The 15145-nt window shown below is 42.0% G+C and overlaps 1 protein-coding gene and 1 long non-coding RNA gene across 11 annotated transcripts in view; one reads left to right on the top strand and one right to left on the bottom strand.

Annotated features, from left to right (window-relative positions):
• Positions 1-15145, bottom strand: part of LOC147056141 (uncharacterized) — a 118532-nt gene that overhangs the window by 51903 nt on the left and 51484 nt on the right. The gene's annotated exons all lie outside the window — the stretch shown is intronic.
• ppp6r3 (protein phosphatase 6, regulatory subunit 3) overlaps positions 1-15145 on the top strand; it is an 87420-nt gene that overhangs the window by 29872 nt on the left and 42403 nt on the right. For 8 of the 10 annotated variants that reach the window (XR_015066448.1, XR_015066449.1, XM_085914633.1 and 5 more), the window contains 4 exons: positions 4817-4932; positions 7930-8015; positions 11416-11502; positions 13306-13403. Coding sequence is in view for 8 of the 10 variants with exons in the window: in XM_085914633.1 (XP_085770759.1) it covers positions 4817-4932; positions 7930-8015; positions 11416-11502; positions 13306-13403 (387 nt within the window). In the remaining 2 variants the exon portion in view is untranslated. The remainder of the gene's footprint in view (positions 1-4816; positions 4933-7929; positions 8016-11415; positions 11503-13305; positions 13404-15145) is intronic. The other 2 variants (XM_085914631.1, XM_085914632.1) reach the window with 2 other exon arrangements.

Consider the following 15145-nt stretch of genomic DNA (forward strand, 5'->3'; position numbering starts at 1 on the left):
CGGCAATCCCCGAACCCCCTGGTGGACACCGGCGGTAAGGGATGCCGTCAAGCTGGAGAAGGAGTCCTATAGGGCCGTTTTGGCCTGCGGGACTCCGGAGGCAGCTGACAGGTACCGGATGGCCAAGCGGAACGCGGCTTCGGCGGTTGCTGAGGCAAAAACTCGGGCGTGGGAGGAGTTTGGCGAGGCCATGGAGAATGACTTCCGGGCGGCTTCGAGGATATTCTGGTCCACCATCCGGCGTCTCAGAAGGGGGAAGCAGTGCACGGTCAACACTGTTTACAGTGGAGATGGTGTGCTGCTGACCTCGACTCGGGATGTCGTGAGTCGGTGGGGGGAATACTTGGAAGACCTCCTCAATTCCACCGACACGCCTTCCATTGTGGAAGCAGGGCCTGAGGACTCTGAGGCGGACTCTCCAATCTCGGAGGTCGAAGTCACTGAGGTAGTTAAAAAACTCCTCTGTGGCAAGGCCCCGGGGGTGGATGAGATCCGCCCGGAGTTCTTAAAGGCTCTGGATGTTGTGGGGCTGTCATGGCTGACACGCCTCTACAGCATTGCGTGGACATCGGGGACGGTGCGTCTGGATTGGCAGACTGGGGTGGTGGGTCCCCTCTTTAAGAAGGGGGACCGGAGGGTGTGTTCCAATTACAGGGGAATCACACTCCTCAGCCTCCCTGGTAAGGTCTATTCAGACGGATGGTAAGGATCCGTCGGGAGGTCGAACCTCGGATTCAGGATCAGCTGTGTGGCTTTCGTCCTGGCCGTGGAACAGTGGACCAGCTCTACACCCTCGGCAGTATCCTCGAGGGTTCATGGGAGTTCGCCCAACCAGTCCACATGTGTTTTGTGGACTTGGAGAAAGCGTTCGACCGTGTCCCTCGGGAGGTTCTCTGGAGGGTGCTTCGGGAGTACGGGGTGCCGAGCCAACTGATAAGGGCGGTTCGGTCCCTGTATCACCGATGCCAGAGTTTGGTCCGCATTTCCGGCAGTAAGTCGGATTCGTTCCCAGTGAGGGTTGGACTCCGCCAAGGCTGCCCTTTGTCACCAATTCTGTTCTTAATTTTTATGGACAGAATTTCTAGGCACAGCCAAGGCGTTGAGGGGGTCTGGTTTGGGGACCTCAGCATCGCGTCACTGCTTTTTGCAGATGACGTGGTGCTGTTGGCTTCTTCAGTCCGTGATCTCCAGCTCTCACTGGAGCGGTTCGCAGCCGAGTGTGAAGCGGTCGGGATGAGGGTCAGCACCTCCAAATCCGAGTCCATGGTCCTCGGTCGGAAAAGGGTGGAATGCCCTCTCCGGATCGGGGATGAGATCCTGCCCCAAGTGGAGGAGTTCAAGTATTTTGGGGTCTTGTTCACGAGTGAGGGCAGGATGGAGCGCGAGATCGACAGGCGGATCGGTGCAGCGTCGGCAGTAATGCGGACTCTGTACCGGTCCGTCGTGGTGAAGAGAGAGCTGAGCAAATTGGCAAATTTACCGGTCAATCTACGCTCCTGCCCTCACCTATGGTCACGAGCTATGGGTCGTGACCGAAAGAACGAGATCCAGGATACAAGCGGCTGAAATGAGTTTTCTCCGCAGGGTGTCCGGGCTCTCCCTTAGAGATAGGGTGAGAAGCTCGGTCATCCGGGAGAGACTCGGAGTAGAGCCGCTGCTCCTCCACGTTGAGAGGAGCCAGATGAGGTGGCTCGGGCATCTCATCAGGATGCCTCCTGGACGCCTCCCTGGTGAGGTGTTCCGGGCATGTCCCACCGGTAGGAGACCCCGGGGACGACCCAGGACCCGCTGGAGCGACTACGTCTCTCGGCTGGCCTGGGAACGCCTTGGGATCCCCCGGGATGAGCTGGAGGAAGTGGCTGGGGAGAGGGAGGTCTGGGAGTCCCTCCTAAAGCTGCTGCCCCCGCGACCCGACCCCGGATAACCGGAAGAAGATGAAGGTGAAGAAGGTGAAGGAGTGACACAGATGGTTTGATAATATTGTTGTTATATAAACCCACGTCTTTCCTGGTACTTTGTTAACGCTACAATATAGTTGTATACTAGATCTGTGCGGCACACGCGCTGCGTTGTCAACATAAAGGACGAGGAATTTGATCGATGGATTTAATGATTTGGAGTGACACAGAGGGTTTGATAATATTGTTGTAATATGAAAGTTATTTGAAATGTACTTTATATATCGTTATATGGGTCTGTGGAATAATTAGAAATGCAACTTAGAATGAGTCCGATGTCCGCGGCACGGTGCATATGCGGCGCGCACACGCCTCATACGCGACGCATACACGGCATTGTTTACATAAAGGATTCGCTGGATTTAATGAATTGGAGTGACACAAATGGTTTGATAAACGTGTTATTTATGTAATACTTATTTGAATAACTCTGAATGTTACGTCAGGCTCGTTCTCAGCACCTCCTTTGTGTATATGTCACGTTAGCATACCGTATCGTTTAGCCTGTTGTTGCTGGTTCATGTCTGTTTTTGGTGTTGGATTTTGACAAATAATTTTTTGCCCAAAAGTGTGACTTATACTCCGGTGGGACTTATATATATATTTTTTACTTTATTGTGCATTTTATGGCTGGTGCGACTTATACTCCAAGCGACTTATTGTCTGAAAATTACGGTGAGTATTTAGTCAGCCACCCATTGTGCAAGTTCCCCCACTTAAAAGATGAGAGATCCCTGTGATTTTTGTCATAGGTACACTTCAACTATGAGAGACAAAATAGATTAAAACAAAAATCCAGAAAACCCCATTGTCTGATTTTTAAAGATTGTATTTGCAAATGATGGTGGAAAATAAATACTATTTGGTCAATAACAAAAGTTAATATCAATACTTTGTTATAAACCCTTTGTTGGCAATGACAGAGGTCAAACGTTTTATGTAATGCTTCACAAGGTTTTCACACACCGTTGCTGGTATTTTGGCCCATTCCTCCATGCAAAGTCAAAGTCAGCTTTATTGTCAATTTCTTCACGTTAAGACACACAAAGAGATCGAAATTACGTTTCCCACCATCCCACGGTGAGTAGCCATATCACACAACACATACAAGCAAATAGCACAAAGAATAAAAACGAATAGACGAGCGATGAATAAGTAATAAGCAAATAACCCAAAGGAATAAACAATAAATGAATAAATAGATAAATAAGAGGAGCAAAATGGAGCAAGCGTGCATACAGCAGACAGCCAGAATATAGCGCATAAGAACAGGACGTCATGCAGTTGAGGGTGGAGGGGGGAGAGAATTCAGGATCCTGACAGCTTGGAGTACGAGAGGACGCTTTCAATGGTGCCACGGTAGAATTTGGTCATGATGGCAGGAGGAGCACTTGCTCGCCTGAGTTTCCGCAGAAAGTACAGGTGGCGCTGAGCTTTCTTCGCCAGCGACGCAGCGTTGGTGGTCCAGGAGAGGTCCTCACTGATGTGCACCCCCAGGAATCTGGTGCTGCTCACTCGGAAGTCGACAACAATTTCCTCGGTCTTGCTGACGTTCAGCAGGAGGTTGTTGTCCCTGCACCACGTGGCCAGAAGGTCGACCTCCGACCTGTATTGGCGGCGACGAGACCCACCACAGTCGTGTCGTCGGCATATTTCAGCACGCGGTTGCTGCTGTAGGTTGCGGTGCAGTCATGCGTCAGCAGGGTGAAGAGCAGCGGACTGAGCACGCAGCCTTGAGAGGCCCCCGTGCTCAGCGTGATGCTGCCGGAGACATTGTCGCCAACACGTACTACCTGAGGTCGCTGACAGAGGAAGTCCAGTAGCCAGTTGCAAAGGCAGGTACTGAGGCCCAGCTTGTCGAGTTTGCAGATGAGACTCTGTGGAACAATGGTGAATGCAGAACTGAAGTCCACAAACAGCAATCTCACACACTTTATGTCAACAAGGCTGTGCGTGCGCTGCAGAGATCTAGTATAAAGTTAGTTATATAAACGTGGGTTTATATAACAATATTATCAAACCATCTGTGTCACTCCAAATCATTAAATCCATCGATCGAATTCCTCGTTCTTTATGTCAACAACGCCGCGCGTGCGCTGCAGAGATCTAGTATATAACAATATTGTAGCGTTAACAAAGTACCAGGAAAGACGTGGGTTTGGTAAACGGCTCTTTATTTAACAAAATAAGAGTTCAACGAGCCAACAATTACTGAACTTCCAGTCAAGGAGCTGGAAGAGAGCTCCACAAATAGGATCGGGCGTGTGTAAACGCCATGTCCGAGCCCCATCCACCGTCCCCAGACAGCCACCTGGCCGAGCGCCGGCCCCCCCGACTTCCATCCACGGAGGTGAAAGAGAGCTCCCATCGAGAAGGACCGGGCGTGCGTAAAAGCCATAATAGTTTTTCAAACCTTCTGTGTCACTCCAAATCATTAAATCTTTCAAACTCTTCGTCTTCCGTGTCACTTACAAACAAAGCCGCTAATGATGCCGGTAGTACATGGGGCCCTTCGTCATCTTCGTCATCCCGTGATCGAATCCTTTGCCCTTTATGTAAACAACCGCCGCGCGGCACGGGCAACGTCACTTGCAGTTCAAATGGCAGTAATCCCTTGCTACATCACGGTTAGTTTATCGCGGTTTCACTACATCGCGGATTTTTGAATTTTGAAAATTTGTGAAAAAAGTCACATATAAATTCCCCCCCTACCCAAACTATGACAAAAACCGCGACTTATTGTCGGAAAATCACGGTAAATACTTTTTTATCCCACTGTAATTAAGGTTAAAGGCCAATTTACCTTAAGCTGGTTTGTTTGCTCAATATTTAACAATGCCATTTTCTTTTGTATTTAGACTAGAAGGTGGTCGGCGGCGAGGCTACATGGGTCACCTCACTAGAATAGCTAATTCAATACTTCATAACTGTGACAAAGGCCCTAACGGATTACAGATACAACAGCTCATCTCTGGTAAGAACACAGTGCATCTATTCTGCATCGCCTACTGTAGGATTTATGCAGAAGTTTTAGGATTATAGCAATAACACTAAAGCACCATGTGCAGTGTCCCTTTCCAAACTGATGGCCGTTTATTGTGTTGCATTTTCATTTTGTACATACATTGTCTTAAGTCTCCTAAAAAGTTTAAAATCTGAAAGTTAAAGCCACTGCTCAGAAAAATTAAAGGAACACATTGAAAACACATCAGATTTCAATGGTGAAAAAAAAAAAGTTGGATATCTGTACTGATATGGACAGTTTAATGTCTCAGGAACAAAAGGATGCCACATCTTTTGATGGAAATAAAAGTTTTCAGCCTACAGAGTGCTCAGTATATAGACACCCCAAAAATCAAAGTGAAAAAATGATGTGGCAGGCTCGTCCATTTTGCCTAAATTCAATTTCTGCAATTCAAAACTATTTTCAATATCTTGTGTAGCCCCCACATGCTTGTATGCATGCTTGACAACGTCGCGGCATGCTCCTAATGAGACGAGATCTGTCTAAGGGCATCAGTGAGCTCCTGCAAAGTCTAACAAGCAACCTGGCAGCGTCTGATGGACCGAAACATTATGTCCCAAAGGTTTTCTATCGGGTTTAGATCAGGTGATTGTAAGGGCCATTCAATTGTGTCAATTCCTTCATCCTCCAGATACTGTCTGCATACTCTTGCCACATGAGGCCGGGAATGTCGTGGATCAGGAGGAACCCAGGACCTACTGCACCAGCGTAGGGTCTGACCATGGGTGCAAGGATTTCATCCCGATGGCAGTCAGACTGCCGTTCTCTAGCCTGTAGAGGTCTGTTCGTCCCTCCATGGAAATGCCTCCCCAGACCATCACTGACCCACCACCAAACCGGTCATGCTGAATGATGTTGCAGGCAGCATAGCGCTCTCCTCGGCTTCTCCAGACCCTTTCACGTCCATCACAGGTGCTCAGGGTAAACCTGCTCTCATCTGTGAAAAGCACAGGGCGCCAGTGGCGGACTTGCCAATTCTGGTGTTCTCTAGCAAATGCCAATCGAGCTCCACGGTGCTGAGTAGTGAGCATAGGGCACACTACAAGACGTCGTGCCCTGAGGCCACCTCGTGAAGTCTGTTTCTGACTGTTTGGGTAAAAACATTCACACCAGTAGCCTGCTGAAGGTCATTCTGTAGGGCTCGGGCAGTGCTCAACCTGTTCCTCCTTGCACAAAGCAGCGGATATCGGTCCTGCTGATGGGATGAGGACCGTCTACGGCCCTGTGCAGCTCTCCTATAGTAACTTAACTGCCTGTCTCCTGGAATCTCCTCCATGTTCTGGAGATTGTACTGGGAGACACATAAAATCTTCTTGCAACAGCCCGCATGGATGTGTCATCCTGGAGGAGTTGGACAATCTGCGCAACTTCAGGAGGGTTAAGAAATGCCTCATGCTCCCAGTCGTGATAAAGACTCTTGCTAAAGCCAACACTTGTGGAAAAACAGTCAAAGAAGGTCAAGAGGGAGGAGCTTGAAATGGCCTCCACGTGCAAAACCAGTCTTGTTTTGGGGACCATCTCGTTGTTGCCCCTCTAGTGTACCTGTTGTTAATTCCATCAACACCAGTGCAGCTGAAAGTGATTAACAACCCCCTCTGCCACGTGCCTGACCAAAACCTTATCAGAAAAGTGTAATTGAATTCATGCCATACCCTGATAAAAAACTGTTCCTTTAATTTTTTTGACCAGTGTAATTTTAAACAGGCTTTCATCATCTTCTGTTCATCTAGCATTCTGAAAGGCACAATTAAACCATATTTAAATTGAATTACATACAATATATTCCAGTACACAATTTACATTACGATTCACCCATTAGATTTTGTGTTGTTGCTTTTCTTTAACCTTCAGTTTTTTCTCATCATACACATTTTTTGTTACTTCTTTGTTTGGATGGGTGTTGTCACTTGTCTGAATGACATGCACATCTTGTGCCTCACAGCTACAATTTTCATTTGACATCGCTTACAAACTGGCGTGAGATGAGAATAGCAGATGGATTTCAAAGATTTGGGGATGTGACTAAAACAGCTGTTAAACATAGAAAACAAAACAAAAAACAAGCCGATACACAACCTGAAAAATAAGCTAAAAAAAAAAAAGATCACATGCTGTTTATTTGATGTTGAAAATAAAGAAAACTATGCTGCAATATTTGAATTGCAATTACAAATTAGTTTGCAAAAGATGTTTTGTCTTTTTTTATATTGCTTCACAAAACAATTTAAATACAAATAAAGAATAAATCTATGAGGGGTGTGCATCGCTCCAATAAGACGATGCATTGCGTATCTCCATACATGTAGGGTACAATACGATTCAAGAACAGTATATTTTGAAGTGAAATGAACTCCCTTTCAAAATTATTGGAACTGTAAGGCCTTTTTATCTATTTTTGCTGGAGACTCAAAACATTTCGAACATCAAATGATCAATATTATGAAAAGCAATGGCTACAAAATCATGCATGTACTAAGAAGCAGATGTTGAACAGGAAGACCAAGGAAAATAACAGTAACGGTTAAGGACAGAAACATTCTGAAAACTTTCAAGAAAGCCCATGTAGTAACGACACTTCGTCACTTAAATTACAACCTCCAGTGGGTAGGAGTGTATGTATTAACTGTTGGTCACTGAAGATGCAAAACATACAATTACAAAAATCACCTTCCTATCATATTCATGTAAGAGGAAGCTGCTAAACGTACAGATTGTTTCTCCATCTTTCTGTACGATTGAGGAATGGAATAGCATCACAATAGCAAATTAGATCATAATTGATATTGCTCTCTTGTCTCATATATCTTACGCAAAGGTTTTTAGTCTACAGCAAAATAAAAGAAAGAAATGGGCCTCAGTTTTTATATGTGCTCATGTATACCTTTGTGTGTGAATGTATATGATGTTCGACTGCAAATTGTATGAAGGTGAACTTATGTGTGACAGAGCTAAAAGTAGAAGACAGAGAAAAGTGGGAGGCCTTCATATCTGGGCAGCTTGCTGACACAAACAAGAGAAACACTGTTGACCTGGTGAGTTATCAAAAGTACAGGTGGTTTTCTTGTCAAGCGTCTTTCTTAACTCATGGCACACAAACATTTTTGACTATAGATATCTCTGTAAACCAATATAGTGCTTCTAATAATATATAATTATAATCTAACTAGCCATTTTGTTATCGATCATCAGCTCAATAAAGTGTTTATTGTTGGCATTTGTACTGTATGTTCAAAATAAAGTTGTGACCAGTATTGGCAGAGTGAGGGAAATTCCTTAGACTGAAAACCTTTGGGTTTAACATCACAGGACAATTAGGAGACAAGAGATCAACACTTCAGCCTTTATTCCTAAGTTTTTAAATCTGGATTGAATAAACAATTTAGAATCACTGCCGGAGCTTTGGGAGGCATTGGCCCCCGTGAAATATGCTAGGACCGCCGATGTGCCATGCGAATTAATCAGATTTTGAGTATTTTCCGATATTGCTGGGAATTATTTTTCAACATTTCCCTCGTCTCCAATAGGTAACATATTATGAATATTTATCAGTGTTTTCTGAAGATATTCTTGGCGTTTGTAATTTTTTTTGTCTATTTTGCAGACCCTCTGAAATATACACTTGCAACCCCAAAAGTGCGTTGTTTAGAAAGTATTGGTTTTTTTTTTTTTAGAAAGGCATGTTTTATAGGCAGCCGAAGGGGTTAATTGAGGTCAGGCCTGTTGTTGGGTAACCGAAGGGGTCCGTTTGCTCCACACACGTCGAAGTACAAACCGGATTTGGTTGAAGTTGGAAAATTGTGTAAAATGTAAATAAAAACAAAATACAATGATTTGAAAATCCTTTTCAACCTATATTCAATTGAATACACTACAAAGACAACATACCGTAATTTTCTGACTATAAGTCGCTCCAGAGTATAAGTCGCACTAGCCATAAAATGCAGATATGTTGAAGAAAAAACATATATAAGTCGCACCGGAGTATAAGTCGCACTTTTGGGGCAAATTTATTTGTCAAACTCCAACACCAAAAACCGACATGAACCAGCAACAACAGGCTAAACAATATGGTATGCTAACCTGACATATACCGTAATTTTCGGACTATTAGTCGCTCTGGAGTACAAGTCGCACCAGCCATAAAATGCACAATAAAGTGAAAAAAAACATATAAGTCGCTCCGGAGTATAAGTCGCACTTTTATATACACAAACGAGGAGCTGAGAACGGGCCTCACGTAACATTCAGTTATTCAAGTAAGTATTACATAAATAACAGGTTTATCAAACCATCTGTGTCACTCCAATTCATTAAATCCATCGATGTGCTTCATGTAAACAATGCTGCAGTACGCGTATGCGCCGCATATGCTGACGTTGGACTATTTGTTTATTTGTTTGCATTTCTAATTATACCACAGATCCATATAACGATATATAAAGTATATTTCGAAATACTATCATATTACAACAACATTATGAAACCATCTGTGTCACTCCATATCATTAAATCCATCGATCGTCTATTAGGTAAACAATGTAGAATACGCTCGCCCTCGGATTCGTCGTGATTTGCATTTCTAATTGTTTCACAGACCCATATAACGATATATAAAGTATATTCTAAATAACTATCATATAGTAACAATATTATCAAACCTTGTGTCGCTCCAATTCATTAAATCTATCGATCGTGCTTTATGTAAACAATGCTGCCTATGTGCTGCATATGCTGACGTCGGACCCGTTGCAAATTGCATTTCTAATTATACCACAGACCCATATAACGGTATATATACTATATTTTAAATAACTATCATATTACAACAACATTATCAAACCATCTGTGTCACTCCAAATCATTAAATCCATCGATCAAATTCCTCGTTCTTCATGTCAACAACGGCGCGCATGGGCTGCAGCGATCTAGTATATAACTATTAACAAAGTACCAGGAAAGACGTGGGTTTGGTAAACGGCTCTTTATTTAACAAAACAAGAGTTCAACGAGCCAACAACTACTGAACATCCAGCCACGGAGGTGGAAGAGAGCTCCATAAATAGGACCGGGTGTGCGTAAAAGCCATGTCAGAGCCCCATCCACCGTCCCCGGACAGCCACCTGGCCGAGCGCCGGCCCCCGACTTTCATCCACGGAGGTGAAAGACCGCTCCGTAGAGTATGACCGGGCGTGCGTAAAAGCCATGTCCGAGCCCCATCCACCATCCCCGGACAGCCACCCGGCGCGGCGTTGTTGACATAAAAAACGAGGAATTTGATAGATGGATTTAATGATTTGGAGTGACACAGATGGTTTTATAATATTGTTGTAATATGATAGTTATTTGAAATATACTTTATATATCGTTATATGGGTCTGTGGAATAATTAGAAATGCAATTTACAATGGATCTGACGTCAGCATATGCGGCGCATACGCGGCATTGTTTACATAAAGCACGATCGATGGATTTAATGAATTGGAGTGACACAGATGGTTTGATAAACGTGTCATTTATGTAATACTTACTTGAAGAACTCTGAATGTTACGTCAGGCCCGTTCTCAGCTCCTCGTTTGTGTATATGTCACGTTAGCATACTGTATCGTTTAGCCTGTTGTTGCTGGTTCATGAGCTGTTTTTGGTGTTGGATTTTGACAAATAAATTTGCCCCAAAAGTGCGACTTATACTCCGGTGCGACTTATATGTTTTTTTTTTCACTTTATTGTGCATTTTATGGCTGGTGCAATTTATACTCCGGAGCGATTTATAGTCCGAAAATTACGGTACTTGGAAAAAAACAATTACGTTTATCGGTTTGAACATTTAATATGTTGTCTTTGAACTGTATTCAATTGAATATCGGTTGAGAAGGATTTTCAAATTATTGTATTTTTTTATTTACATTTTACACTATTTCCCAACTTCAACCAAATCCGCAAGCAATACGCAGATGACAATATCAGGCAGATTAAGTCATTTTGATGCTATGTGAATTGGATGGAAAAGAGAATAAACCAGCCACTTATTCTACTACTGTGTCCAGCCACGCTCTTTGACTTGTGAGTGACTGTGTGGATGAGGTGCTTCCTGAATCAAAAACAATCCTAACTGTCCGTAACACTGTAATGAAGCAGTCATAAAGATCAAACAGCCCGAGTACATATTATCAAACGCCGTTAACGTTTCTGCATGCGTTGTGTGGTTTCAAAACTTCATCAGTCTATCTTCACATTTTTCTCTGATCAGTTTTATAAGTGTTTTTCATCTTTATAGCTTTTAAAGGATTCAGAAAATGCCTTTCTAAACAATCAATTTATTTGTGCCCTCGGTGTGCCTTTCCGTTTTCTTTGGTTTATTTGGACCTAATGGTAATGCCCCATTTCACATAGGACACAGCTTGTTCATCCACATCATTACTTATTCTTGTCAGGTGACCACACACCAGATCCAATCCTCAACTGATGACGAGATTGACTTTAAAGATAGCAGCTTTTACCATGACTCATCTCTACAACAAGTAAGATTCAAATTTTAAGACTGACAAATCAATTAACTTCCATGCACGCAAGTACAAGGCCCATAGTCACACAAAAACAAACTACAAAATACAAAAGTAGCATCTTTTTTCGTGGTCTGATTTTTACAGTTGTCGTCAGACGTTAACATACACTTAACATTACATTAGTGTCGGAAAAGCAGCAAAGGACTGCTAGGCCGGACATCATAAGGCAAGGATTCTGCCTTTTAATTCGAAGGCCCAAGTGTCGGGTAATGTCTACAAGCTCCAGCCAAATTTGATGCCTGATAGACTATGATAAAAGTAACTTGCTGCTATTTAATGTCTTATATTTAGTTTAATACTTTAAAGATGCTCGCAACAATGCTATAAATTGACATTAAGCACCATGTATCAACAGAGCTTTGTCTCTGAAGTTCTCCCTGCTCTCCAGCACAAAAGACACTCCTCCATCCACCTAACGCCATAAAATTGACATCAAAGAAGTGACAGCATTCGCTTTGTTTTGGTCATTAATCAATATAGTCGGAGAGTTTTAATAAATGTATGTGAGATATTTTTCTAGATTTTTTAATAAATGTTTTTCTTTAATACCTACCAATATTTAGAAAAAACCGTTTCCTTGAGGTTTCAGGAAACTAACTGTAGTATGTTATGTTGTGGATAAAAGGTTAGATTTATTTATTTATTTGCATTTATTCAGCTCACAAGTAAAAAGCCGCTGTGGACCAAGTATAAAATGCAGGTTGTTGGAGAGATGCTCGTCTGCTTCCTTACTACAGTTCTGTAAAAGTCCCCTGTAAAAGTTCAACATATGCAACATCGTTTGCTGCCATTTTCACTCAGACATTTCTCCTTGCGTGCTTACAATTTGTCACTGTGTGTTGTGTAATGCAAATGTATACTAGAGCAGGAGTTGACTTTATAAAACAGCTGTTGTGATGTCTCTCTCGACCCACAACCACCAAAATGAAATATGATTCTAATCTAATATTAAAAGCAGGAAACAGCAACCCAACTTTCACTGTAAAGAAGCCATCCCAAAAGACCGTCATGTTAGAGGGTCCATGAATGATATTAATTGGATTTATGAGTTTATGTAAACGTCTGGCCGCAGCTTTTCTAAGTATGTAGTATCATTAGTTACACACCAAACATCTGTCAATACAGAAGTCTTTTCAACGTACACACATTTGGACTATGGGGCCTTTTAGTTTTCCTAATTATCCAGCTACTGAATATATGAATGTCAGATAATTTTGAGACTTACCTCCATCATGCACGTATATGACTTATGTATCTTATTGTGTTTCATAGTATGACTTTTCTGCAGTCAACCAGTTCTGTAAATCCTGGCTAGCTTTGTGTAGGCTCGAGAGCAGGGGTTCCCAAATCTTTTGAAACTGAGAGCTACATTTTGGGTACTGATTGATGCGATCCATTAAATTAATCCGTAACATGTTAAATACACATTTCTGACAAACGTTTACTTCATTCACATTAATCACATGAAATTATGTTCCTAATAATTGTAATAAAATAATCATATTAATTAATTAGATAATACAATTTATGTAAAGACGCAGATCATGTTAATATCAGCTGTGATTTGATTAAGGTAGGAAACAGAAAAATGCAATTTTTTTTTTTTTATCTTTGAAGGGATCACTTCCACAACATTCCGAGGAAATCATGTTGAAGTCACTAGTGCGCTACTTTTAGAACAAGCTGGCAGGAACCATGTTGTCAACCCCTGCTCAAGAGAGTGCATCATTAATCAATATTGGTTTTGGCCTTTGCTAGGCGTTTTCTGATTATCAGATGCAACAAATGACGTCCAATTTTATTGAGCAGTTTGGCTTCAATGATGAAGAGTTTGCTGATCCAGATGATGTTTTGGAGTGAGTACAAATGCTGATCATGTTAAATAAATAAATGAATGAAAGAATACAACTAATGGGACAAGACACTAAAGACATTGCAAAGCTGGCAACTGGCAAACATGGAAATCTGGAAATATAACGCTGTGTGCTGACAAACTATTGCATTTTATTATGCCTTTTATTATGCCTGTCAGTCTGTGATAATTCAAAACAGATACCAGAATATCTGCTGTATTGAGCATATCCAACAGTACAGAACCACTGTGAAGTCACTGGTGTGCTGTCCCAGTACTCTTCAGAAATGAGATTTTTTTTTAAAGTCTGCAAAGATCTAACATCTACATAAATCTGGGTTTTAGTGCTACATGGTATATAATTCAAATTTGTGTTCATTTTTGTTACATCTTCATACTCGCCATAACACTCTTGTTTGTCCAGTAAATCTAAAATGTTCCTCGTTCGTGTTAAAGGTCCGATTCCATCAAAATACATTTTATTCACTATTTCATATATAATATTCGTTGAAATTCGTCTCTGACAAGGTTTAATGTTTGGTTTAAATAGGCAAATCACAACCCGCGTGGAATAAAATTTTGTGTGGTTTGTGATTTGCGCGCAATAGCTCTTAAATAGTGAAAAGCCCGGAAAACAAGCTGTTCTGCTTTTGAAAGGAGAATTGTACTGTTTTTGGGCACATTTGGGCACAACATAAGCTGTCACAACTTTTGTAGCATTTGTCAGCATTTCCATGAACGTGGATGTCACAAATGAGTACAACTGAGAACCAGCCAGGAATCCTGGCTTGGAGCTGACCAGCAATAAGGTGCTCGCTGGTCAGCTGCAAGGTGTAGGCCGTCATCAGGCCTTGGCCAGCTGTAATTATGGTGACAGGCTGCTGAATTTCAAGAGAGCCAACACAATGAAAGAGACATGGTGGCCACAAGATGCCCACATTTTGTCAAGTTGCAATTAGAGGAAAGATGTTTTCCATGTCAAAATTGTCATTCAGGAGAACAACCCAATTGCTGCAAAGTTTATTTACATTTTGCATATTTTAAAATGTTGAGGAAAAAAGGTTATTAATAATTAGCTCATTCAAATGTGTGACCAACGAAAATTCATTTGGACCCATGCATGCCCACGGTTTGGCACTCGTGGATGTGCATATTTACAGATTTTTTTTTCATTAAATTTAAAACTTCTTGGTGTTTTTTTTTTTTCTCATTTCCCCCTGTATTTTTTTTAATCGGAAAATGTATTTTAATTATCAGTGTTTTTTTTGAAGAATTGGATTGGGGATTTGGTTGTATTTTTTTCCTCCTCTCCCTATGCATTTCATTGGCTGTCAATTACTATACAGTAATCCCTCGTTTATCGTGGATAATTGGTTCCAAGACCACCCGTGATATATGAAAACCTGCGAAGTAGTGTCACCCTATACTTTTTAACATACATACATGTTTTTGTGTATCAATAAGTGTATATTAAACCATACTGTATAAGTGCATTATGTTATCATTATTAGAACATTAAATAACAGCTTCAAACATGTATATACTATATTAATACATAGTATAAATGACAGAAAATAATGTATAAATAATATAAATTATACGTGTGCATGTGCGTGTGTGTGTGCGTGCGTGCGTGCGTCTGTGTGTGTGTGTGTGTGTGTGAGTGTGTGCGCGCGCGCGCGCGTGTGTGCATGTGCGTGTGTGACAAATGTATATGTAACTAAAGTATACATACTGTAAATCTTT

The sequence above is a fragment of the Syngnathus leptorhynchus genome, chromosome 6 (genome assembly GCF_054491065.1).
Source record: "Syngnathus leptorhynchus isolate UIUO chromosome 6, UIUO_Slep, whole genome shotgun sequence".
NCBI lineage: Eukaryota > Metazoa > Chordata > Actinopteri > Syngnathiformes > Syngnathidae > Syngnathus > Syngnathus leptorhynchus.